Below are 25,293 nucleotides of genomic sequence, written 5' to 3'. Positions count from 1 at the left end.
TCTGATTTTTAGTGGTTTTTGGGTTGGCCGGATGACTGGTGGAACACGTAAATATTACTACACCGCCAGAGTCTTTATATCTTCTATCGTGTGTCTCCTTTGTTCTAACGTCTCTATCTTAAATCTCTGTACACCCGACACAACTTCATTCAAATGCTACATGTCTATCAATTCACCTACCGGTTATACCAATAGCTAGCAAGTCTCTACTGCGAAAGAAATATATGTCGCTAGTCTTGTCCTAGAGACCATAGAGTTCTGATATACCCTTTAATTTGATTACCCCGATACGAGGATTGTGTAGCACATCATCATATTTCTTTCCTTTCTCAATATCTGTCAGTTGTCAGGATTGAATGCGGTATAGTGAATGCAACCCGGGCCTTGCTCCTAGACCGAGACAACCCCTAGGAACTAAGCTTAGTATATTCTACATACTAGGAGCCTTGTTTGTCCTGGGATCATTCCCCTAGAACTCCTTCTGTCCCAGCCGTATTGTCCTTGTCATCATGTGGTTCTAAGAACGATGTCCTTGGCCGGGAACAAACTGTGGGCTAAAAGGGGCCTTGGGCGTGTCGACCCCGGCATGGTTCTTAAGCGTGTATCAGGACAGCAGGATTCTTAGGACCAAACATCCTGGGAAGTTGGTGAACAGGCTTGGTCTACTTACCTTTTGCCCTTTTCTTATGAGAATCACAGCTTTGGGTTGGGGGCTATTGTTTCCAATCTACCATTCCCGCCAGTTGTGCAGAGGCGAGAACTCAGGGCGATTTAAGGCATTGGAAGGACATGCTATGTACACGTATATGTCACAAAGCTCTTATTCTCCTGCACACAAGCTAGATGCTGCAGCCAGCCGTGGATGCTCGACTACGGCAAACGGCAGCGGTGAGCGAGGGAGGAGCAACCGGCGACATCTAGGGTCGAAGGATCAGAAGTATGTAGACTAGATAGGATGCAAAAATGTATTCTGTCTGACATCACTATTCCAACATCATTCATCTCAATAGCGCAATCTTCGGCGTATGCTTCCCCGGACATCTTGTAATCATGAGGGACTCGTTCGATTTAGAAAACTATTGACTGAAGTGAGTTGTATTCCAAAGTCTGGGAGAGCTCACAGTACAACACATGTTGGTAAGGTTAGGTGATGATACCTCTGTGCTCTGGATGAGGCAAGTTTGACTTAAAGCCGTGGCACTGGTGCTGGAATAAGCTAAAGAAGCAATGTTGGAATCATCCTGTTGCATTAATCGAAAACGGGCCTTTGAACATACATCGTAGAAGTTGAGCAGTGCTCTTATCTTCAAATCTGTGCATTCGTCGGTTTGGCCTGTGCTAATGCGTGATGACCATATTTGTTGATAGAGTGTGGAAGGCTCCTCTGCCTCCCGACGCCTCATTAGCATCTCCAAGCGGGTGAGATAAAGCTCCACGGGTGCTCCAAAATTTCGAGTTGTGTGTTTACAAAATGCTTCGGCTTTGCTTCACGAGATCCGAAGAGATCCGCACGAAATTTAAGATCAACTTGGTAGCACACTAATGCACCAGTTTACAATATAGACTTTGTTCTCACAACGCTTACGTGAAAGCGGTTTGTTGAACTTGTTGTTTTGGCTCTGAGGGTTTAGTATTAGTATCCTTCATGGAACTGTCTCTAGGCAATTCTGAAATAAATGTTAGTACCCTCTGCACATGAACAACTGTGGGGGTCTCACCCGTGTCTTGAGATAACGAGTCGGGGCCATCGGACCATATGGTCTCGACAACTATTCCCTCATCATAAAAATATGAGTAGTAGCGACGGTTCGCGGGAAACCGTGCCCAAGAGGATCGTGACCGGGATGTATGTAGTCGACGGCAGATTTTGTAGTATAAATCAGCATTTGCCCGAAACCTGACTAGCTATCGCTCGTTTGGATATATCTAAGAATTTCATGGAGGTAATGAAACCTGGAAGGTAGGAAAGTTTCGGTGGTACCGATTCAGATTTGAGGTCTTCATGAAGCTCCTCGACAAGGACTGAGAATGGTTGGATGTGGTCGTAGGCGATGGTCCACAGTCTTCACTATCAAAAGGTTAAATGAGTTTACATACTCCGAGATAAGCCGATTTGTTGTTGCACGAAATAGGCTGTCATTCAGCCAGTGCGCGTGAATTATATCCATCTGTATCAGTCAAAATTATGGGACTTGACGCTGCTGAAATGCGTGCTAAACACCTTTCAAAGTTCTATACGGACATACGGTGGCCAAGGTGCGACAAGACCTGGCTTTATAATGCGCGACCATGGGGTTATTTACACTAGCGCAACACCGCCGTCCCTCCTTCTGGGTGAAGACCTGGATAATACCTGATTCACGTCTGGACGATGCAGACAAACACACTCGCGCCAGAGTCACGTGTTAATCATGGGAAGCTATATGTCGTTGAACATAATGTCAAGGTGCATGACCTAGGTATGTTTGACGAAGAGCATTTACCCCTAATTAGTCAGAATGCGGCCTTACGCGGTGATTTGGGATTTTAGGGGGAAGTTGCTGTCTGCTGGACGTACTGCATCTCTATTTTTATTTTCAGTTGCAATACAGTTGCCCGTCGTCAAAATCTGGACATATAAAATGATGTCTATATCAAGAGGCCCTGCGAGTCTCTTCTAACATTCAACTCCGCCAGGCTCAAATCTCCCTCTGTTCATTGGTTCTCATTTCGGTGACCATGCTTAGAAACTCGAGGGTTGAAGAGATAACGTACGGGTAAGCCAGCATTTCCTGACTTATCCACAGTATCAAGGCCCTAGCCGTAAATATATCATAAGATGCAGGCTTGCCTACTAAACTGCTGCTACTGATACGAAGCATGATGGAGTATTCCTCAAAGATTCGTCTGACTGTTAATCGTACCTGTGATTATGCCGCTCTTATATGCTATCCTGCCTACGTGACCTTCTATTTTACTACCTGAAGAGACTGTTGAGGTATAGTACTATAAAGCGGCAAAAACTAAATAATCTTAGATAGGCACAATGAGTAATATGACATAAGCATGGTATGATACGAGGTCACATTGAATTTCGCTGGCGGGCACGGAAGATCCACGAGGTCCATGTCGGCTTGGGCGTCAGCCAGTATGCCAAGAGTGAACGTTTGCTTCAATGGGTTATAGAGACGTTCTCGGGCTATTTGGAGCCTTTCTCACCTATCATAAATGGACGCCGGGCTTGAGCAGGTGTGGATAGATGTGACTAAAGCCCCACTGGTATATGGTTTGCTGACTCTATTCGCACTAGGGATTCGCAGATCCATTGCATCGTCTTTATTGTTGTCATATCCTGCCCTAGAGCTTCGACTTCAAATTCCCATCCTTTTTAAACCTGTACACAACATCCTCAAACTTATCCGTAGCAAACACGTACAACCAAACCAGCTCTTCACGCTCATTCGTATTCCGAATGCCATGTTCTGCATCCCCAGGTATAAACAGCACTGTTCCCTTCTCCACCGGGTATTCGACACCTTCTATTGAAACGATACCATGTCCATGAGTGACATGGTAGATCTCAGCTTGCTTATGGCGATGTAATTGCAGATATCCTCCTTTAGGATTACATCTCGCAATGCCCGTGGTAAAAGTGTTCGTCGGGCTATTCGGCGACGAGAAGAGCGTCTTCCACGTTACGTTGCCGCCCGTGGAATCGGAAAAGCCTTCGACGGGGGTTGCAGCTATGGCGGCTGGATTAAGGATAACTGGTTTGATCGTGTGGGTCTTGTTCGTTTCTGAGCCGTCCATGTTGTGTTCCTAAGCTCGTGGGAACTTTTCGGGGATGCGGAAGACATGCTGTACAACTTTGAAGTTAATATTATGGAGTGTTAGAAATATCGTTACTGAGGGGTTCGGTACTGGATAGTGGATCTGTTTTCCAAATTCATACTAGGCTGTCAAGAGTGGGTGCTGGTGACTTCCATCGAACGAAGGATAGGAAAGAGATATTATTTTAACTTGTTGTCATGGAATTGAGATGATAGTCAAAACTCTACATTAAATTGAAGTTCTAGCTGTGCTCTCTGCAGCGGCAACCCGTCCGAGTCGTGCTAAGGAAACAGGGAGCAGCATCGTATTGAGATGATCATCTGTCTCTGTGCAACAATGGAATAACAGCCCTAGGTCAACTGCGGCATCTCGTTAGAGAGGTTTCTCGCATCTGCAAGCAAGTCGCATACGTGCAACCGTAACACATGGCAATTTTTCAGGTGCATCTGACTTTGACATCTGTAACCCATTTTTGTTTTCCGTCACACAAATGTTAAAAGAGGTGCTTCGATAGTAATAGCGACTGGGATCTCACAGTCTTCTCGAAAGATTCCGGGTCTGCTTGGGCCTGCACATGTCACTTATGCAAGTGGGCGCGTAAAGTTTGGCTCCGACGGTAATGCCATGTGTCTGCACCGGACCGTCTCAACCTGTCGAAATTGAAGGGCAGCATGACAGTTGCCAACGTGTCACATATGCTGGAGCGGTGTAGAGGACGCACGGAAGTCTTGATGCTCCTTCCAGCGCTCACTGCATGTCCGCAATATAACCTCTGCGACGTTTCCAGAAGGCCTGAAGAGCAAATGAAGAAGGTCAACTGGAGCCGGCTTTTCTGGGTTCCCAGCGCAAAGACACTTTCTGCGTTGTTCGTTTATTTTTAGTGCCGTCCGTCCGGCTCAGTTGCAAACCACCCCGTGTTGAGGGCTGCGTTTCAGATTGCCCTCGTGGCGGGATGGCAGATCCTTCAGATGCGGTGTTTGGTCAAGCGGAGTCTACGCGAGAAGCCCCACCCTACCTGGACTTGTCAAGCCCGCTTGACGCTCAACTTCCCTGCCTTCTGTACCACAACTGCAGCAAATACCATGATTTTGCTGCTGCGGAACGTTAAGGCCTTGTGCAGAGCTTCCGCTCCTAGATCCTTCGTCGCGTAGACGACGATAATCGGAATCTTGAAGAGTTGGATCCCCACATGCGCGCCGGATGGAGCGCTTCCGTCAGAGTAGCTCTCCACCTATTTTCTGGACCGGGGTGGCGAATGGGGAGAGGAGTCAAGGCAAGAAAAGACCTAGTATCGGTCGGGCAGCCGAGAGCTTCCAGAGCAAACTCATCGCATCATTCAAGAGCGTGAGGAAGAGGTCAGAAGAAAATGAGCAAGAAAAGACAAGGTATGTATCTCGAGGCAGCCGATGGTACTCAATTCTGCATCGTCTGGATACTGATGGCGACGCAGTTCGTTCCTGGTGGGGCTCTTTCGTCTGCCCAGCGAGATCCATATCCACATTCTCTCCGAACTTTGCATATCGGACTTACTTGCTCTCCGAAGGACTTCCCATGCATTGAACGACCTCATTTCAACATGCGGTGCGTCTCTCGTCCGCTTCTGGGTGAAGAATAAACTCGGTTCGCTTCACACAAAGCTGTATCCACCGCCACCCCCGAATCAGGCGGCTCTCCAGTATCTCTTGGCCATGAGAAGGCGACACATCGCCTCCATTCGGCTGACCCGAGAACTGGCCAACTTCGTACTTAGAGACACGTTGAAGCACACCAGTCAGCGCCAAAAGCAGATGTGGAATTCTGTATATGAAAAGATGATTCCATTGGTGTTCGCCGTGGGTTACTTCCTCGAAGAGCATCGCCGAGCAATCCTGGAAAGAGATCTCGGACGGATTCGGCCTCGGTCCAACATTGCATACGATATTTGCACCACTCCTGGTATTACGAGCCAGGAAAGGAAGATCATGAAGCGGTTGGACCCACCCATGCGTTTGCAGTACTTTTACATGTACTGCTTCATCGTCCAAGTACTCACCCGCAAGCTACGGCCCCCAACGTATGCCGGCTCGGTCGAGAAGTTCGTACGAGGATGGACGGCACACCCCGCTTCTTCGGAAGACATTGCGTTTGTGTTAGTGCTCGGTGGCGTCAGTCAGGTCGCCAAGTTGTTGGCCTGCAGGAACTACAGTGAGCGGCGACGACTCCTGCACAACTTCATCACACGGCTCTCTCCGTATGAGAGCACAGCATGGAGAGGTCACTGGAGGGATATTGGTGTGAGCTCTCCTGCTCTACTGGACGATATCCCTTGTGCGAGTATTGGTATCACACAACTCGACCAGATATGGGAACCGCTCATCGTTGAGATGATGAAGCCGGACAGCAGGACGTTTACCGAAAACCAAAAATTAAGGTACGAGGAGGTGAAAACATCGAAGAAATTTATTAATGAGTTAATGGGCTATGACATTTTGAGGGGGCGGCCGGCCGATGGTGATGATTCGGATGGTGATGAAGGGGAGATGTAGGATTAAACTTTGTACCCTATCAATGTACCAAAGATTTGTGGACTACTTCAGGGGGCTGATATTGGGCGACGTAGGAATGCTGATTCTTCCTATTATTGGCGGGTGGACCCGTGAGCTATTTCCCCTGGTCTGGCCCCCCTATTTGGCTGGCGAAGGGTGGGATTCTGCGCTCAAGAGTTTCAGATGGTGAAGTGCATCTCCGGCTCCGTGGCCAGGAGAAGTTAACAACACGCATTCCTCGTACTTCACCAATAACCAGCGTACCAACACGCGCAGAATATTAAGCCGTCGTGAACTACCGGTACGCAGAGGCTGAAGTCGTCATCATTACCTCACCCCTGACCTTAAGATAGGGCTGCTAAGCCTTCCTCAACGAGTCTGGACTTTGCATTTGTGGAGTGCAAACCGGCGAGTTCCTCGGGCGTATCGGCTATGCTTCTCCTGCTCAATTGAAGCCCAATTGACGAGTAAAAAAGGCTCAAAACGAATCAGCACTGTGCAGGCCCCTCGTCGCCCCAGTTTCCCCGTAAATTCCCGCATTTCTGGTCAGTTATGGTCAGTTCTGGTCAGTGCTGGTTTGGGAGAAGGTAATAACAGGCGTTGAAGGCTTGGAAGTCCCTGCAGGAGTTGCAAGCGAGTTCGGAGCCGTCATAGTCTGGGCCCACTACTTGGCTTGGTGGGCAGCTGGTGGTGGGCTGGCAGACGTTCAAAGGCGATGGCGGGGCGCATCTTGAACAATTCCGGAAAACCGTCACGTTTCGCTGAGGGGAAAAAGAGGCCTCCACAAGCGGGTTACTCTTCGGGGCTGCCCGTCAAAAGAAAACACAGCGATTAATAATTACTCAGAATTCCAGCAGACTTAGTTGCGATGGGGAGGCATGCCAATGCTTGCGAGATGTGATGCAGCTGCACTATTTTGGAGAGCACTAGGTGTTCAATCTTGCTCGTGAGCAACGGACGACACTGCGGGCTTCTCTGAATCAGCCAAAAGACAAGAACACGAACTGCGGCCCAGAGCGCGATGAATGAGAGGAACCAGAGAGGCCGTTGAGGGAAGTTGTGCGTTCGGCGACCAGGGCCATGTTTGCGATCTCAAGGGGCAGATATGACGTCGGTCGCTGCAACTATTCAGGGAGGAAGAGCAGGAGACGTGACGATGAGGCCGGTGAGGCTCGTCAGGGCTGCAACCGTGATCGCTCGATGGCCGCGAAGCCAAAGAAAAAACAGAGCTCCTCCGGCGCGCTGACCAGCGTCTGCTTGCCCAAAGCGGAAGAGCTCTGAACTTGACCAACCGGGAGCATGATGATGAAACCTCATATAAGGCAGAAAATGCGAAAAGCTCGTCCGAGGATATTCGCGACGAGAAGGCTTTCGGATGCTGGAACCAGAACTTGATGAGCGAGGTAGTCGTACGACGTGTGCTGGTTTGAAGCAGACTGTGACAGGGCCATGGCTGTCGTGTGTGTTGGGCTTGGACTAGAACACGCCGGAACCAGGGGGAGAAGAGGCCGTAAAGCACCTCGCCGGGCTGAGGAAGCAGAACCTAGCAAGCAGCTAGAACGATAGCTCGAGGTTGGGAAAGCGCAGGATGGTGGGAGGGGGAGCGAGGCTCAGGTCGCGGCCAATGCGATCACTTCACGCCGAGTTCGAGTTGAGATAGCAGCATTGATGAGATGGCAGCATTGACAGCCAGACTGCTCGCGTCTGTGGTGAGAAGACGCGCGCAGCCGCCGTCGCACAGGTCTGCATCTGCATCGCAAACAACAAGGGCAGCGTTTTACCACATGTCAATCGTGTCCAAAGCTCGAATGCCATCAGGGTCGCACAGCCAATGACGGCAGCATCGATAAGCAACCCATGGCGGTGAGCGCACTGACAACCCTTGCTAATACGCTAGCTCCGAGACCATCGGAGAGATGCTCATCACTGCCGGCGTGCAATAATTGCTTCCAGACTCCATATTGCGACCTAAATCCCGCCGGTGCCCTCTCTTTTCTTCTGCCTTCACGAGCCTCACTTTCGCCTTTGTAGTCTTTGTACTCTTTGTGCCCGCCACCGGCCGCACCCATTGCCGTCGCCGTCGCCGTTCCAAGGTTCGCGACAGCAACAAAACCGTATCCGGGTGGCCACGCCTCCTCCGCCCTCAACACCATCACCAAGTCGCCACCTCCCTCTCTGCTGAGACGTGTGGAGCTGTGCCTGGCGACCATATTCCGACATTCACCACTTAGAGCGACCATCGCAGCACACCCAACCCCCGCCAGGCGCGAACGTTGCGGGCACTTGAACCCTTTGAGCGCGCAGGGATCCTTCATCTGTCAGCTGAGCCACCACTTTCAACCCTCCACTACGTATACCACAACAATCATGATGCCCTAAAGATAAGACAGACGAGGAAGATGGATTTCACGGTAAGACTACCGCGCTTAAGACCCCTCCTTCGGGCAGTTAAGCGTCGCGGTGCCGTCTGGGAGCCATCCCAGCCGCTACCCGCCATGGGTCCACCTGACCTCACCCTCCAGACCATCATGGCTAACCCTAGAATGGGCAGATCTCGCTGGCTCATTTCTGTGAGCTCCACGGCCCGACATCCATAATTTGTACCCAAGCCTCGACTTCTCCTTGCAACACCTGCAACCCATGCGTGACTCCTCCGACTGAGGATGCGCCTCCATCCAGCTACTCTTATAATGGACTGTACGAACAACCGTCGGTGAAGCGGAACGGACGGCTGCCACAGCTGTCCTCGCCCTTTGAGACGCCACCCACGAGCCCGCGATCTGCAACACATAATCCGTATTTCCCGAGTTTTGCCTCTTCTGGAAGTGACTTTGCCGACAGGAGATCCAGCGGCACCTTTGATTGTGACCCTGATGTGTGCGAGAACTGCCAGTTTCTGATACCAAAGGTGTATGCCGATAGACTACCAGCCGGCGCCCCGGGAAGCCCCTCAAAAGACGGTCGTGGAAGGAACGGTAGCCCTGTGCTTCGATCTTCGCAAAGCTTCGCCATCCGACGTCCTGCTGTAAGTTGCGATGAGTTCAGCAGCTCGCCAGATTCATCCGACGCCTCTGATACCGAGCAATCCAGGTCGTACGACAGCGTGCCTAGTTCATATCCAGAGTCAGTGCCCTCCTCTCCTATGTTTATGTCGAGAGGAATGCACACACATACTCTCAACTACATCTCCACCCGCCAGCCGCAGTCGCCTGCAACGTATTCCCTGCTTCGACGCACTTGTATCCGCACGTTGTCTTGTGAGATTCTTCCCCTCGGAAAACCCTCCGGACCGTTGTTGTTTGGTGACCCAGTGGTCGGATATACCATTGCCTATGTCTTCCGTTTGCAAGATCCTAGAGCACGCGGTCAGAAGAGGACGTATGCGTTGATTGCCATGGCCGGTCGTGACTGCCGTCGTGCTACTCGGGCCATGGTTAAAGTAACTGAGGTGTTCGAAGCCATCGCGAACCGAATCGTAGGGCTTGCTGAGAGGGTGCTCGAACGGGAATCTGCGGCTTCCACTCAGAATCTCTCCAGACCCCAGACTGCCATACCAAGCACACCACCTCTCGGAACATCAGCATCGTCCATGCCCGCATTCACATCGCCACAGAAGAATGCCTTTTCTTCTATGGCAAGCTCACCAACGGCCCGCAACATTACCCCAGTCTCCTCCTTTCTGTCTGCCAAAAAGGTTGATCCGGATGGGTATCCTCGTGTATCTCGCGACGTTATGCGAGCGAAGAGCTTGATTGAGATCGTGGGAAAAGAGGATTTCTTTGTGAACCTCCATGCCTGTTTCTGCAGTCTCCTCCATTCTCTTATCAAAGAGTTCGGAGCATGACAACCGTCGCATTATACGTCTCATGCTCAACCGTTATACGTTTCTGTGTCCTGGCGCTCGCGCTCGCGCTCTTGACCTCATCTCCGTCAGTTCTTTTCATCACCATTTGTGTTGTGTATTCTATATGCTCTCATCGTTTTATTCCTGCGTTTCAGCGATTTCATTGACTCTGGCGTTCTTCTCTTTCCGTCTTCTTCGGTCCGGTGTTTGGCAGCCCCCTGACCTTTTGGCTTTCTCCCAGGATCTGTAGTCATTATAGGGTTCCTTTTTCTTCGTCCCCGATTCAGCGACGACCGTCATTGAACTTCTTTCGTCGTTCGCTCTGCTTCTTTCAGCATTGAGCAAGCGGAATGATACCCCCTTTAGATACCCCGCCCGCTTTATTACCCTCACACCTTCCATGTGGTTTCCCCCCCTGTTTCCTTCTTTCTCGGAATTTGGTCGGAATTGTGCGATTGCCAGAGAGGGTAGATGGACTTCTTTTATCCTTGGGATATGCTTAGATGGATGGGTGGATGGACAGGATGGATGAATTATGGGCTTCGGTGGGAAACGAACGGTTTTGGAGTATCGAGGATGGATGGATGATTGAGACGGCCGAGGGGTAGACGTGGAATGAACATGGTAGCGTTGGGCCGTTGGCAAAGGCTGAGGCTGAGTCTGTCGGTTTTCTTCGTTGAGGCCGAGGGCTGCTTTAGGTTAAGTAGACTTGAGTTGCGTTGTAGCCGATTGTGGGTAACTGGGTTCCCTGAAGAAACATGTACGAGTCACAAGCTGTTATTCGTCGCCAAACCTTCTGTTCTTTGCTTATGAGAGATTTTCTGTGGGTTACTGAGGTGCTCGCAGTGGAACCACGCCGTATGTGACGACCCACGTTTTTTAACACTAGCCGTCGTGTGTAAAGTGCTCTCACGCCATAGCCACTAGGCAGGCAGGCTAGCATGGTGCTCACTACTTAGCCAATACCGTTGGTGGAAGGAAGCAGGTGCTTACCATGTCGACAAAGTTGGGTGTGTAGGTAACGTAAAGGCTTTAACATATTCACGACAAGGACACAGATGAAATTTTCCCTGGGGTCAGAGACCAAGGCAGCAGAGCACAGACATTGTGCAGCCTTGCGCAAAATTTAAATTTTTTTTTTCCTTTCGCCAAAAAAATTTGGATGAGCAAAAAGGGCAAACGTTATTGCAGGGTGTGATGAACGCCAGGCAGCAGGTGTTGAGGGCTCAGAGAACGAGAGACAGGCTGTTAAGGAATTAATGTATTCTAGAAGTAGGGAAAGCTGGCGCCAACTGAAGCCAAACCCCGTCACCCGTTATCGAACTCCCCAGTCCACCAAGCCCCCTTACATTGGCACCAATTTCTCCACATGCCGTCATTCCCCCATGTCAAGCCAGTATCAAACCCTGACGTCACCCTTTCCTACACCCAAAAACAGGAATGTTGAATCCTCCTGGAACATCAGATTTGATATTGCGACTCGCACCATTCAGAAGCCATTCCAGGATCCGTGGGTCGCAATTGCCACTGCGCCTTTCATGCAGTAGTACAGATGTGTACTTAGCTACGTAACCGGTGCCAAGCTTAGGGGACACACTGGACAAGCTCTTGATCGAGAGGCTTGCTGGAAGGTGCAGAACTGGGCTGTAGCCGGGTTAGTGCCAAGTTCGGAGGGTTCAATGGCCTAAATAGAGGGGGTGAATGGAGGGTTGGTTATCGGAGGGTACGTAGTGGTGTGCAGGGAGGGAATTCGTATAGCATCACTCTCCCGGCAACGTATCGTCCCGGCTATGCTTTGGGTATATAAATCTACGCTTACTCCTAGTATTGTGTTCTTCACTCAGACATCGAAATAGTCAATTCACACACTTTTCTTGCTTCATCCACCAATTCACACCCAACCAACCAACAATGGATCAAATCAAGAACGCCATGTCTTCCAGCTCCGGCGCTACTCACAACACCACTGGTAACACGAACGCTGGAAACGAAGATTACCTAGACCGCGGCCTCGATTCTGTGGAGAAGAAGTTCGGAGGCTCCATGGGTCAGGATGCCAACAAAAACCGAGGGATTAATGAGAAGATCGTGAGTGCCGTGCCTATACCTCACCGTTAATGAATAGAAGGAAAGAATGCTGATGAGATACATAACAACAGACCGACGGCGCCCGGGATATGTTTGAGAAGACGACAGGGAAGAATGTACCAACGAAGTTCTCCAACTAAACCCAGGGAGAGGGAAAGATGTAACGACACAACGCTGCACGTAGCGATTGGAGCATGCTAAAAGACGATATGCTATTGTATGATGATTAGATAGATCTAATTCTTTTAATGCATCCCTTCGATACTCATTTGAATATTTTCCGTAACGAACATAGTCTTTTCTACAGATGCGTTTGAATTTTCGTATGTGGCAAAGGACTGATCCGCCCAGCATTAACCCGCGAGTTCTACTCTTCGTCCTAGAACGGCTCTTGCCTCCGTCTCTGTCAACATTTCCATGCCCAACTCGTCAAGAACCTCTCTCGCACTCTTGTTATCAGCGAATAGTCTCTTCTCGACTTCCCAAAGGCCTAATTCTTCACCAGCAGCCTTCGCCTCTACCCTCTTTCCCTCCCCAAGACCTTCTTCGCCTTCTCCGCCCCAAGCACCCCAATCCTCTCCGGCTTCCTCTTCGTTGGTTTGAACAGGGGCCTTGATTTCCGATTTGCCGCCCTTGACTGGCAGTCCAACTAGCTGAGCACCCTCTAGACATTTTCTTAGGCCGGCCTCTGCAGCACCTGTACCCACGTTCTCGTCCACCACGCGACAAATAGCTGCAAGGTCAGCCGTCAATTGGGCCGCACCCGCAGTAGAGAAGCGGTGGCGGCCGAGCACATTGTCCCAGAGAACGGTCGAAATTGTGGCCAAACCCGCTCTCGCAATGCGGCGGAGAGGCGCCAGGGCCAGAGCGCGGGACAAAAAGCTCAATGTATTGTTTAGAAGCGTGAGCAGTGGGTCAAGCTCCGCAGTAGTCGATACGTTGGCGTTGGCTGAGGCCGAGGAGCCAGAGAGGGTGGACCAGGGATTACTGCGGGAAAAGTAAGTACTTGCACAACGCTGTGGCTTCGTTTTCGGGATCTTTACATATTTCGGTAAGGCCTCAGCGCCTCCCGCACATTGTTGTTTAGCAAGTCAATGATGATCTTTTCGCTGCGGATGCGGAGGCGTGAGTACCACCCAGCCGTTTCGTCAAATAGAGCGCCACCATCAGTGCCTGAGACTACAGCACTCGAAGTGCGTTCAGCAACATCGGCAACTGTCATGGAGCCAATATTGCTAGCCTTGCTGGCGCGGCCTTGGAGCTCCTCCCAAATGTCGAGGAAGAACTACGGTACTAGTTAGCATTCGGATCGCCGATCTCCCAACAGGCAGTCTACTAACCACATCGTCACTCCAGTCTCGCATCGCCTTCTCCAGATAGTCTGCGCTACCATACGTCTTACAGAGACGCTCAAGGCCTTCAAGGCCTTGCAGCTTATCCTGTTCTTCTTTTGTTACGCCACCAACAGCGCGACCAAACGACGTCGTCATGGTCAAGTAAGCTTCTAGATTGCTCTGGAGGCGTTCATGGAGTTTGTCAAAAATGGCGATTTGAATCTCAATCAGAAACCGAAGTTTCTGCGAAAAGGAGATCAGGGGTCGGTATCGGTCTGCAGAAACGATCAGATATAGGCTGTTAGATTGTAGGGAGTCTCTAACCTGTGATTGTTTCCAGTAAGTCATTCACGCGAATGGCTCCCTTGGTTGGCTTAGTAGCTTTCGGATCGACACTCTCATAGTCAAGATCACCAAAGTCGGGAGCATCGACAATACTTTGATAGCGAGCCAGTGCAACTGATCGCAAGTCAATAACTGCATAAAATATAGGTTCGGCAGTTGAGGTTCCATACAGTCTTTCTCGACCTGCAGCCACCGCCCAAACCAGTCGGCTTGGACAAGGAACTCCCATGCTAGTCCTCTCCACCCCTCCAAGCCATATCCGCCATCATACCTCCATTCCTCTCTGATAGTAGTGTCAAAATTCATGACCTCGTGCATCAGGTGGCTCAGGAGCTGGGGTTGGCCAGCCACCTTCGGGAGCAGTGCGCCAATCTTAGTCCTCAGCATCGGAAGTAAGGCGGTGATGAAGGCGGACGTTGCATCGATATAAACGGACTTGAGGGCAACGTCAGTTCCACGAAAATGTTTCAGGAGGACGGGCTGCACGTAGTCGACCACGAATGGGCTGTAGTCGTTCAACAGGGTGGTGATATGGGTGAGAAAATATTCAGGCCTGTCGATTCGATTTGTTGGCTTATCGCCTTCAAAGTGGTATCGGAATCGCATTTCCAGCGGCTGGACTAGCACTTCGAATGGGAAAAGAACTGCTGGGAGGTTGATATCATTTCCTGGACCCATGGAATATTCCACGCCCTCAAGTTCAGGCATTTGCAGTTCCAACAGCTTCGCCACTGCTGACTGCCATTCCTCATGGAGGTGGTCTGGGATGGAGGCATCTGGGGTGGGCCATCCTATCTTCTTCAGCACCTTCTCGAGGTCCGACGTAAACGTATCTAGGGCCTGCGTGCGGAGGGCCCGGGTGATCTTGTCGATGTGGTGGAGCAATTGAGGAGTAGCACCCTCGGCGTTGTCTTGCAGGGGGATGAGGCGGGTGTGAAGGGACCGCAGCTGCTTGTAGGGGTCTAGAGCGGCGTTGCTGGACGACTGTAGCTGTGTTTGTGCGTCCTTGCTGGGCGACATTAGCCCACTTTGCCTTCAAACAGGTGGGAGAGAGGGACTACACACCTCAGCACATCGACCTCCCTCAGCAATTCCACGTAGGCACTGGCCACGTCCAGGCGTTGCAGGGTGTCGAGGACGGCTTCGAAGCGCGGGACAGCCTCGTCGCTGGTCTCGGAGGCGGTAATGACCCTCAGACGGCGGTCGATATCGGCCTGGTCTGCCCTGAAGCTGCGGGCGCGCTGCTGCAGCGAGCCCTCATGGTCGTGGGCAGCTTGTTTGGCCGCGTGGAGGTCCCTGTGGGCGTCGTGGAGCTTTGCAGCAGTCAACCGCGTGTGCTGCGGAAAGAGGAATTTGCTGTCTCACCTGCTGTTTGAGCAGGCCATGCTGGCTGTGGATGTTCGCCAGCAACGCGTCGAGCGAGTCAAGGTCGCCGACGGTCTGCAGCTTGTCATCGAGGTAGTCGGCTGCGCGGGCCTGAGCATCGTCCATGGCGGCGATAGGGGCCGTGGGTCGGCAAGGAGCACGATGGCCAGCTGTGTGTGTAGCACGAGGTTGCTGGTGAATGGCTTGGGTAGGTCGTGGCGCCTGCACCCAGCTCGCGATCGCGGCCGTCGATCGTGAATGTTCGTTCCCTTGGTGGGTCTGTAGCGCCGTTTTGCCGAGCGGATAGCGGGCTGGCTGTCACCCGCCTCTAGGTAGTTTTGGAGAGCGTGCCCTGGGACAACGCAGAAGCCGCTATCGAAAGATATCTAATGCGCGCTGTCGTGTTCTAAGGGCCCTCGCACTGCTTCTCGTTGGCGCCTACCTGTCTGGCGTGCTTTGTATTTATTGAGCTGGGAACGCCCGCCCCTGCAAGTGCCTGGGTCCTGATCTCTTGTCCCCCACGCCTCTCCGATTGCCGAGATTGAACTTTTCCGCCGGTTTTTCGCACTTTGCTGCCATCTCCTCTACCATGCCCAAGGAGAACAGGAAGCGCGGCCGCCGCGAGGAGCAGAAGAAGCGGAAGCGCGACCACGGCGACCACGAGTCCACCTCCAAACGACATAAAAAGGCTGCCGACAGCGTCGAGGAGCTGCCCATCGAGGGAGTCTCGTACCAGGATGAAGCTATCGATGGCGTCACGCGCCCTGGCGACATGCCGTTCTATGGCATGCTGGACGACGACCAGCAGGAATACTTCAAGCGCGCCGACGAGATGCTGGAGCTGAATCAGTTTGGGGAGCCGGAGGAACGCTCGCTGTTTTTAGAGAGCGTCTACCGGGAGGCCGACGGCAATGAATTGAAGATTGCAAGCAGCCAGTCGTGCTCTAGACTGATGGAGCGACTCATCCTGCTTTCCACGCCAGAGCAACTAAAATTACTGTTCCAGAAATTCAGTGGGCAGTGAGTTTTCCAGCTGGTTTTCTTGTGCGTCGCTAAATCTCAGCAGATTTCTCTATCTCGTCCAGCACCGGTTTGCCTCCCATTGCTGTGAAGCACTCTTCATCCAAGCCGCACCAATCGTCACCCAAGAACTTGCGAACCCCGAACTCGCACAATCCCCACCAGGATCCGATCCCAATGGTGTAATTATCTCCATGGAGAACCTCTTCCTGTACACTCTGGCCGAGCTAGAAGGGTTCCTTGGATTTCTAATGACAGACCGCTTTGCTTCTCATGTTCTACGAGTGCTCGTGGTAGTTCTTGCTGGCGTCCCTCTCCCTAAGCAGAACAACAGGTCTGTTCTACAAAGCAAGAGAAAAGAAAAGATCGGTGTCGCTGGCGCGGATAGGGCACAGGAATGGTCTCTCGAGGAACGATCTGTCCCTCAGTCATTTCTGGATGCCCTGGAAAGAATAATCAACGAAAGCGTCTCGAATCTAGATTCCACCTACCTGCGGTTGCTGGCTACCCACCCTACCGGTAACCCTACTCTTCAACTACTACTTCAGCTTGAGCTATCTAAGTTTGGCAAGTCGAGGGCCAAGGACGAAAACTCCATCATTCATAGACTCCTGCCAGACGACCCAATTGCCGAGGGCACAGAGAGTGCAGCTTTCATCAATGGTCTAGTGTATGATGCAATTGGTTCGCGACTTCTTGAAACCATTGTTCAGCATGCGCCAGGGAAAATGTTCAAAGCAATTTACGGAGAGTTCTTCAGAGATCGGATGGGCAGTTTGGCACGGAATGAAATCGCCGGTTATGTGGCGGGAAAGATTGTGGAGAGATTAGGTAAGGACGATCTAGAAGAGGCCGTGCGTCAAATCGTCGAACAAATACCTGGCCTAGTGGAACGGAACAGAACTGCTATCCTCAAGACTTTGATCGAGCGGTGCGCAGTCCGACAGGTGGACACAACCCCCATCAAGGCCCAACTTGAATCAGCCTACAGAGGCTCCAATGGATTTGAAGTCACTCGAGTTCTCAAGCTCGTCGAAGCGCCTTCAGATGATGGTGGTAAGTCAGACCAGAGGCAAAATCAATCACCTCCAGACAAGGTCCATGGTTCTCTCCTCGCCCAGGCTATGATGTCGGTGGGAGGACCTTTGGGCAATCTAATATTCGACTCGTTGGCGAGACTGGGAACGCACTTGTCTCTCAAGATCGCACGAGATCCTACAGCATCACGCACACTGCAAGCGGCGTTAACTTCGCCCAACGCATCCGTCATATTCCGGCGAAAAGTGATTCAGCAATTCTACGGTCATATTGGCGAACTTGCTCTGGATCCGGCTGGCTCTCATGTCATCGACGCGGTTTGGCAAGGCACGCATGGCCTAGCTTTTATCCGGGAGAGAATCGCAGAGGAACTCGCGGAGAATGAGGCTGCGTTACGGGAATCTTTCGTGGGAAGGGCAGTCTGGCGGAACTGGCGCATGGATTTATATAAAAGAAGGAGAGCAGATTGGGTCAAGCAGTCCCGATATACCGCCGGAAACGAGGGGTTTCAGTCCTTTCCTGAGAGCAACGGCGACTTGCCAAACTTCCCCAAAATTGGTAAACACCTTACAGCAATCGAGCTTGCGCGCCAGAAGCACGCTGCAGCAAAAGTAGTGCAAGCTAGGGACCAAGCAAAAAAGGCGAAGAGTACCGGTAGTAGCGAAAACAGCAAAAGGAAAGGGAAAGGAAAGGCACTTGTCCCCGTCTAATGAGTAATTTGAGTCGTTGAGTTGGTTGATACCTTCTGAAGCCGGTAGATGATGCGGTGAAGAATTTCTGCCGGCAAAAATTTTCGATTCTTTAGACCTCGGAAGAATTGACGCTGACATCCTACCCATGGGTGACTAAAGTGACTAGTGACGACGGCAACATGCATTCCGATCTCACATTGCTTTTGATCGCACATTTTGACTCCTCAGTTCAAGCGTCTGACTCTCGAATATTTTAAAGTTAGCATTATGGCCACGAACGGCACATTATACGCGAATAATGGAGGAGAAGCTCCTCTTAATAGAGCGGATGAAGTCAAAGAAGTTAGTGAACTCCGAAGTTTTGCTTTTTTAAATCTTCGGAACGCATTCCGCTCACTGCTCTACCACAGCTACTCGACGCCGTTCAAGAACTCATCATTCCCTTCATACGCTCTGCTGAGGATGCGACTTCCAAGCATGAAGGCCATGGCCTTTCCATCTCAGGTGGCCGACCCAGAACCACACTTGTCGAGCACCATCCGCCAAAGAAGCTTGAAACTCTCCTCAATCTGGAGATTCCCGAGCAGAGCGGTGGGAAAGAGGGTTTAGTTAAATTGGTGAGGAAAGTTTTGCAGTATTCTGTGAATACTTGGGATCAAGGGTTTCTGGACAAACTGTATGCGAGTACGAATGCGGTATGTATACAACTGTCACTGCGACAATGCTGTTGTTTGATTGAGAGAGACTAATGGATATGGATATAGGTCGGCCTAATTTCTGAACTTCTCCTTGCTGTGCTGAACACAAATGTACTTAACCCCTCCCCTAACTAATCACGTGGTCTTCTCCTAATCCTTCATTCCTTAGGCACACGTCTACCAAGTCTCCCCTGTCCTAACACTGATCGAGAAACACACGACCCGCTTCCTCGCGCGCCTTTTTGGCTATACATCTGAACACGCGGGCGGTATATCGCAACCTGGCGGCAGCGCCTCAAACTCGACCGCTATCGTCATAGCTCGCAACACGCTGTACCCAGAGACGAAAAAGGATGGCATGGGAGGTCGACGCTTCACGCTCTTCACCTCCGCCCACGGTCACTACTCTATGGAAAAAGCAGCGCAGATGTTCGGCCTCGGATCTTCGGCCGTGATACCCGTACCTGTCGACAGCGCTGGCACAATGCTACCGTCCGAACTCGACCGACTAGTCCGAGAATCCAAAGGCAGGGGCGATGTCCCCTTCTTCGTCAACGCCACTGCTGGCACCACCGTTCTCGGTTCCTTTGACCCTCTCCCTCCAATCTCCGCCATCTGCAAATCCCACAACCTGTGGCTACACATTGACGGCTCTTGGGGCGGTTCCGTAATCTTCAACACTGCGCTCTCTTCTTCCTCCTTACGCCTCAAAGGCGCAGACCTTGCCGACAGCATCGCCATAACACCGCATAAAATGCTCGGCGTGCCAATGACATGTTCGTTTCTGCTCGGCCGTGACTTACGTCAGTTCTGGAAGGCTATGACTTTGCCCGCAGGATACCTGTTTCATAACGCATCAGATTCAGCGGCGGAGATTTATGATCTTGCGGAGTTGACGCCGCAGTGTGGCAGGCGCGCGGATAGCCTGAAGCTCTTTCTCGCGCTGAATTATTACGGATTAGATCATTTTTCGGCCTTGATTCAGCGCGGGTTTGACTCTGCAGGGTACCTCCTTTCCCTACTTAAAAATCGTCCAGATTTCGTGGTGGTGAGCCCGGAGCCGTTGCCTTGTTTGCAAGTATGCTTCCACTACGCAACACGGGGGAACTTGGATGAAAGTCCGGAGAAGAATTCAGAAATTACTGCGGCGATTGCGAATAGATTGGTTAGTCGGGGATTCATGATTGATTTCGCACCTGGGGAGAAGGGGAAGTTTTTCAGGGTTGTTGTGAATGGGAATACGAGAAGAGGGACGCTAGATGGATTAGTGAAAGGTATTGAGGAGTCGGCGAAGGAGTTGGGGTATTGAGTTAGAGCTCACAGTCGCGTTGAAATATGCGCATGTTAGAAATGGTAGGGTCAGATTTGACGTAAAAGGAAAAATACCGGTTCATTTGTAGTGCTCTGTTGTTAGCGTGTCAGCTCAAGCAGCTTCGAATATAAGACGTGAGAAGATAGATCGAGTCCACTGAATGCTGCGAGCGTTAGTTGTGATCACGAACTCACCTCAGGGAACTGGCCGAACCGAACCAGATTAAGTTATTAAGTTGGAGGAGGAGGAAACAGCTAAACCAGGATGGGACTAGGTCCAAATTGTTGCTCATTGAATGGAGAAGTAAGACGATACCAAATACCAAATACCAAAAGACAACGATGCGATGCATATGCAAGTCCACCAGGTCCAAAAAGCAAGTTCCAAAAAGTGCAGATGCAGACCAGAGCGAAGGGGCATCCATGACCCAAGTCGGGAGTGAAAAAACCAAATGGACTCGAAAGTGCGCCGGAGCCGAAAACGCAGATATGATCATGCAATCGTCAATAGTCAATCCCTAGACTCCCAAAATGCTAGTCGAGCGCCTACTGCCCCATAGTATAACTAACCACACTCCTCTTTCCCCTCTTCCCATCCCTACTCTCCTCAATCATACTCGGCGTGATCCCTCTAATTGGTAAGCTCGCTACTGTCCCAGACCCCCACCCACCATTCCCACTAAACAACCCCTCATATCCTCCCCCCACCGCTGAGTCTTTCCGGCTCCCACTTCTAGACTTCGGCGGCCTAATTGTACTTGCATCACTAGGCTCGGAAGCCACGCTCGGGCGAACGATGTACTCGTCAACATCGTGCCATTCAGGTGAGGACTCATATTGCGAGTGATGGGATTTTTTGGAACTGGAGTGGTGCGAATGTGACGAGTGCTTGGAGGACTTGCTATGTTTGGATGACGAACTATGTTTGCTGACACTGGAGGCTCCGGATTTACTAGTGCTGCTCTTGTGGCTGCGATGACTTCGGCGTGGGGATCCGATTTGCGAGATGCTGTCACTTGGGGCAACGGTATCGGTGTCGTTGAGATCTGAGATTTCAAGGTTGTCTTGATCTTTCTTGCTTGCGCTGGAATAAGTGTCTCGGCCGAGAATGCTGCCGACAATCGATCCGGATTTAGTTGTGGAAGGGGGAGGAGACGGTGCGCGACTGCGGGATTTACTAGTGTGTTTGGATGTTGAACTGTGCTTTGAGGCATGCGTATGAGAGGACTGGGCTTTAGATTTGCTGGACTGGTGTGAATGGATACTTCCGTCACTTCTCCGTCGAGGCAACTGATCAGGCGTGAACGAGGATATGAGTGTACTAGGCACTCTGCTCTTCGCCCTCGAGACCATGGTTATCTCGGGACTCGTCACGGATCTCTGAGCAGTGAACCGACTCTGTGAAGGCGCAACACTCGCAGCAGGCACATACTCAATTGCCTGCATCTCCCTCTCCATCTGTGCCACCCTCGTCGGCGCCACCGATGTATACGTGGGGCTATGATAACTCCTCGGTGCTGCCTCAATCGCCCTCTGAGCATACATGCTATGTGTCGGGGCGCTATAATGAGAGTCAGTGTCACTGATATTGCGGTGTACAGACTTTGGCGGTGTCTCGTAGATCGGCTGCGGGTCTTGCATGGATAGCTTGTGTTGTGGAGCGGCCTGGACTTGAGCCATCATAGCGTCCTGCTGGGCCTTGGCGGCCTGGAACGCGTTAAATTCGTTTTCTTGTCGCGCACTGTCTTCTTCAGATTTGCACATTGCGTAGGCGACCGCTGCGCCAGCTGCAGCTCCGAGTAGAGTGCCGATGATCTTTTTCGCAGCATTGTCGCCAGATGAGGTTGAGGTCGAAGCTGGTCCCGTGACCTGGGGTATGGATACGGGAGCTGATACACTTCGAGCCATACTCGCAGTCTTCGAGACTACGGTCGGGGCTTTTGAGAGTGCTGCTGTAGTAGCAGGAAGCAGGGCCTGCTTCGATGTAGAATGAGTAGTCCGAGCGCTGACGACACTTCTATCATCGCGGATGCTCTGTGTGACACTCTTCTGCCAGGTCAAGACCCTGCTATGTTCGACTACAGTCCCGTCATCTCTGACATCGGGCTCGCTTCTAAACACGACTTCAACACTGTTGCCATCCAAATCCAAGACGGCAGCATTGAAGTGGCCGGTATCCTCATTTCGGATTGCTGGAGCACCATTGGGACGAGCTCCAGCATTGAGAGCAGCAGTGTAGAAATCTCGAACGGCGGTTCGATCAGGGGCCGTGAAGGCAATGTGCGCAGCACCGGCTTTTACACTACTAGTTGTTAATATATATGTGATTCTCCGACTTCGGCTCAACTTACCCTGGTGTCTCTTGGCACAGAAAGAAATCCGCATCGTTAATCCCAAGGCCAATTTGATTACCTTGCTGACCGATGAAGCGATACCCAAGAGGCTGGAGAGCAGAGAGAAAGAACGAACAAGAAGTAGGAAGATGAGAGACAGTGAGACCAATGTGAGAGACTGGCATGGTTCCTAGACTTGGACAACAAGGCGGTGAACCGAGTAAACGAGAGGACGAAGTTTGAATTGAATTCGAGAAGGAGGACTTGAAAGGCGCTGTGTCTGCGTGCACGCGAAGACGCAAACAACTACAGAGAGAACACAAGTACTGCAATGTTGAAGTTTAGTATTCCCCCAATGTACCACCTCTACAATTTATATGTTGTCCACCTTCGGCAAGCTCGCCTACCATGTGAGAAACCAAAAAAGAGCAGGGCAGCCCATACTACCGCCTTGAGACCGCCCTGCTGATCCCGTTGGCTACCAAGGACTCCGTTGTCAAAGTCCGCCCTCGTGCTGCCACATGTCCACTGTATGCAACTAAAGTGAAGTGTGAAACTAAGACAATCGATTGGATCATCCCATCGGCCCGCATCCGCGACGTGCCCTGTGCGGCTCTCGCCTCACTGCACGAAGATCCAGACAGAAAAATCCTCGCCCATTTTGAATCGAGCACGCAGCAAGCCACTTACAAAATTTGCCCTTTTGATGAGGAAGATGTCAGTAAACATGCGTGAGCAATATGCAAGTTCTGCCGTTCGCAGAGAGAGGGGAAAAGCCGCATTTTGGAAAGAAAAAAAAAGGAGGCTGAGCTTCGAGGGACTCGGCTCTCAACGAAGCGAAGGCATTATCGCTTAGGTACATGTACACATAACGAGCTGGCAATTGATGGTGCAGTACAAGGGGCGCGGACCACAGAGACGGTAGAAGTAGGTGGTGTTGGCAGGTTGATTATTTACCCCTTGACCGCTTCTTAATACCAGCAACGAGATCGAAAGGTCTGCTCTTGAGCATGCAGCTGAATCTAGCATCGGTACCTTTGTTCGGGTCGTGAAGTTGTGAAACTTCCAGCGCATGCCATACGTAGGGGCCGCGATTAAAACCTCCTGTCGATGTCGTGCCCCCTTGCCTCACATGAGAGCCGATTCGTCCAACGTATCGAACTGGCATGTATCCTTGAAGAAGTGCCCGAGATATGGTCCGACAATGTACATTACTAATTTTGTGTCTTGAGCCAGATAAGCTGGATCTGAGATGAGCCATGTGGCTGCATTACCTTTGCCAGTGGTATTAGCATATTTTCGCCCACGCAATGAGGCTATGTGCAGCCGCTCTAGTTGAACAAAGAAGATACAGGAGATGTGGAGCAAGTTGATTGTTCCACAGAAGAATTGTTGGGTTGAGGACGTTGAAGCCTTGTTATTTTTTTGTTGTAAAAAAATGAAGACTCTCGACAAATCGCTCAAAAAGAAGCAGTGTAACACAAGGTCTCTTGATGTTGTGATCTCGAGCCTCAATGTGCGTCCTGCGGCAAGGACTCCCGTATTCCAATCCTCGTTCGACGGCCCAGGCGGGAGTCTGGTTGGACAATAACATCTAGAATGGGCCAAGAAGCGTGGTCGCTGAGGATAGGCCAGACATGAGGGATTTGATCAGATGACCCCCCATACGTCCTCAGCGGCGTGGCAGAACTTGCTGCACGCGACGCTGGCGCTGAGGTTGAAGTTGCTGATACTGATGGAGTCGTCCTTTAGGTGATCAGCAAAGTCGTCGTTTCCTTTTGCCATGGCTCCGATGAAGACGGCAATGCTTTCGTTTGTGTTGAGCCCTTGAATGTAGTCCCGCACTCGCACGACCTCGGCATCGAAGCTGAGGGTGACTTTGCGGCAATTCGGGGGAAGATGATCGGTCACCGGATTCTTGATGACCTGTATGAGCTTTTCTTGCGAGGTTGTGGACCGGATCTGATGCCGATGGAGCAATTGAACCATGAGACCGGCAAATCGCTTGAACGTACGAGGAATACGAACGGTGGGGCTAACTTCAATGAGCACATTCTTCGCAGTCTGGATGTAAATCTGAAGCTTTCCGGCCTTGTTGATGGGCGAATCGAGTAGGGTGAGTAGACACTAGATTAATGGGGTCAATTAGTTAGTCTTAAGATGCATCCCAGGTCAGACGCACCTGGTGGGTTATATCCGGGCGTGCTTCGCTGATATCTCGGCCCATCTTCCTCATGACGCCGATATGATCGTCACTGTTCAATAAGTTGAACTTCTCCTCCCTTCCCCCAGGACCTCTACCTGAACTATGCGTTGCTTTGTACGTTTCTAGAGTCGCGTTGCAGAGGACAACGATAAGTCGCTGCGAATCTTTGTCGCTGGTCGGTATTGGGACATGCTGTTCGGCAACGAGTTTAGGGAGATCGGGCGGTGGAAGTGATTGCGTCCCTGCAGTTCGAGTGGGGAGATCAGTCTGCTGCATCGTGCTGGTAAGATATGAGAGGGCAGGAATTGAATGGGAAGGATGTAGTCGTAAATGAAATTACAGATTGTGCAGGAGTTTAATAGACAGTGTTGAACTGACTTATCCGCTTCTTCCCTCTCTCAGGAGAGTCTCGTGGGGGCTTCCTCGAGCTCTCAACGTCCGTCTTTAAGACTGCGCCCATTGTCTTGGCGGTGTGGTGATTCAGAAGTAGGTACAGACGTCTTACAACAGATGAATACCTAGAATAGTGGTGGTCAGTAGTATCGAAGCTTGAAGCGTAAGGTGATGGAAAGGTGGATTGTTTGTCTCTTTGTGTGCGGATTTAAAAAGGGTTTCTCGGTAACTTTCGGTGGCCGAAAATCCTAAACTCGGGGCTGCCTCACGTGATCATCACTCCGTAGAGAG

At 51.1% G+C, this 25,293-nt stretch overlaps 9 protein-coding genes across 9 annotated transcripts; 5 read left to right on the top strand and 4 right to left on the bottom strand.

Moving 5' to 3' along the window:
* Window positions 1–2,371: 2,371 nt before the first annotated feature.
* Window positions 2,372–2,530, top strand: BDR25DRAFT_236671 (uncharacterized protein; the record flags this gene model as incomplete). Its single annotated transcript, XM_033685556.1, has 1 exon — window positions 2,372–2,530. The coding sequence occupies one exon, from the start codon at window positions 2,372–2,374 to the stop codon at window positions 2,528–2,530; it is 159 nt and encodes a 52-aa protein (XP_033543602.1).
* A 780-nt stretch (window positions 2,531–3,310) lies between these two features.
* Window positions 3,311–3,984, bottom strand: BDR25DRAFT_305973 (RmlC-like cupin). Its single transcript, XM_033690529.1, has 2 exons — window positions 3,901–3,984; window positions 3,311–3,845 (listed from the first exon to the last, which is right to left on the bottom strand). The coding sequence occupies exon 2, from the start codon at window positions 3,787–3,789 to the stop codon at window positions 3,337–3,339; it is 453 nt and encodes a 150-aa protein (XP_033543601.1). The 5' UTR covers window positions 3,790–3,845; window positions 3,901–3,984; the 3' UTR covers window positions 3,311–3,336.
* A 695-nt stretch (window positions 3,985–4,679) lies between these two features.
* BDR25DRAFT_293170 (uncharacterized protein) lies at window positions 4,680–6,468 on the top strand. The gene is made up of 2 exons (XM_033688701.1): window positions 4,680–5,195; window positions 5,261–6,468. Exons 1-2 carry the CDS (start codon window positions 5,011–5,013, stop codon window positions 6,333–6,335), a joined length of 1,260 nt encoding a protein of 419 aa, XP_033543600.1. The 5' UTR covers window positions 4,680–5,010; the 3' UTR covers window positions 6,336–6,468.
* A 1,540-nt stretch (window positions 6,469–8,008) lies between these two features.
* On the top strand, window positions 8,009–10,179 carry BDR25DRAFT_317434 (uncharacterized protein; the record flags this gene model as incomplete). Its single annotated transcript, XM_033691675.1, has 5 exons — window positions 8,009–8,044; window positions 8,154–8,198; window positions 8,367–8,652; window positions 8,717–8,746; window positions 8,945–10,179. The coding sequence occupies 5 exons, from the start codon at window positions 8,009–8,011 to the stop codon at window positions 10,177–10,179; spliced, it is 1,632 nt and encodes a 543-aa protein (XP_033543599.1).
* A 1,932-nt stretch (window positions 10,180–12,111) lies between these two features.
* On the top strand, window positions 12,112–12,407 carry BDR25DRAFT_236650 (uncharacterized protein; the record flags this gene model as incomplete). Its single annotated transcript, XM_033685554.1, has 2 exons — window positions 12,112–12,267; window positions 12,339–12,407. The coding sequence occupies 2 exons, from the start codon at window positions 12,112–12,114 to the stop codon at window positions 12,405–12,407; spliced, it is 225 nt and encodes a 74-aa protein (XP_033543598.1).
* Window positions 12,408–12,517: 110 nt separating this feature from the next.
* On the bottom strand, window positions 12,518–15,437 carry BDR25DRAFT_268194 (RINT-1 family protein-like protein; the record flags this gene model as incomplete). Its single annotated transcript, XM_033687091.1, has 7 exons — window positions 12,518–13,254; window positions 13,311–13,552; window positions 13,608–13,876; window positions 13,926–14,060; window positions 14,117–14,955; window positions 15,012–15,259; window positions 15,312–15,437. The coding sequence occupies 7 exons, from the start codon at window positions 15,435–15,437 to the stop codon at window positions 12,621–12,623; spliced, it is 2,493 nt and encodes an 830-aa protein (XP_033543597.1). The 3' UTR covers window positions 12,518–12,620.
* Window positions 15,438–15,746: 309 nt separating this feature from the next.
* Window positions 15,747–20,175, top strand: BDR25DRAFT_345349 (PLP-dependent transferase). Its single transcript, XM_033694044.1, has 6 exons — window positions 15,747–16,331; window positions 16,378–18,023; window positions 18,321–18,403; window positions 18,472–18,756; window positions 18,826–18,870; window positions 18,929–20,175. Exons 1-6 carry the CDS (start codon window positions 15,901–15,903, stop codon window positions 20,066–20,068), a joined length of 3,630 nt encoding a protein of 1,209 aa, XP_033543596.1. The 5' UTR covers window positions 15,747–15,900; the 3' UTR covers window positions 20,069–20,175.
* Window positions 20,176–20,464: 289 nt separating this feature from the next.
* Window positions 20,465–22,732, bottom strand: BDR25DRAFT_293153 (uncharacterized protein). The gene is made up of 3 exons (XM_033688700.1): window positions 22,422–22,732; window positions 21,468–22,399; window positions 20,465–21,302 (listed from the first exon to the last, which is right to left on the bottom strand). The coding sequence occupies exons 1-3, from the start codon at window positions 22,586–22,588 to the stop codon at window positions 20,617–20,619; spliced, it is 1,785 nt and encodes a 594-aa protein (XP_033543595.1). The 5' UTR covers window positions 22,589–22,732; the 3' UTR covers window positions 20,465–20,616.
* A 1,321-nt stretch (window positions 22,733–24,053) lies between these two features.
* BDR25DRAFT_317430 (nucleolar essential protein 1) lies at window positions 24,054–24,885 on the bottom strand (the record flags this gene model as incomplete). Its single annotated transcript, XM_033691674.1, has 2 exons — window positions 24,054–24,530; window positions 24,586–24,885. 2 exons carry the CDS (start codon window positions 24,883–24,885, stop codon window positions 24,054–24,056), a joined length of 777 nt encoding a protein of 258 aa, XP_033543594.1.
* Window positions 24,886–25,293: the final 408 nt, after the last annotated feature.

The sequence above is a fragment of the Lindgomyces ingoldianus genome (assembly GCF_010093535.1).
Source record: "Lindgomyces ingoldianus strain ATCC 200398 unplaced genomic scaffold BDR25scaffold_32, whole genome shotgun sequence".
Taxonomy (NCBI): Eukaryota; Fungi; Ascomycota; class Dothideomycetes; order Pleosporales; family Lindgomycetaceae; genus Lindgomyces; species Lindgomyces ingoldianus.
The sequence above is the reverse complement of the archived record's forward strand: the minus strand, read 5'-3'. Positions and strand labels throughout refer to the sequence as shown.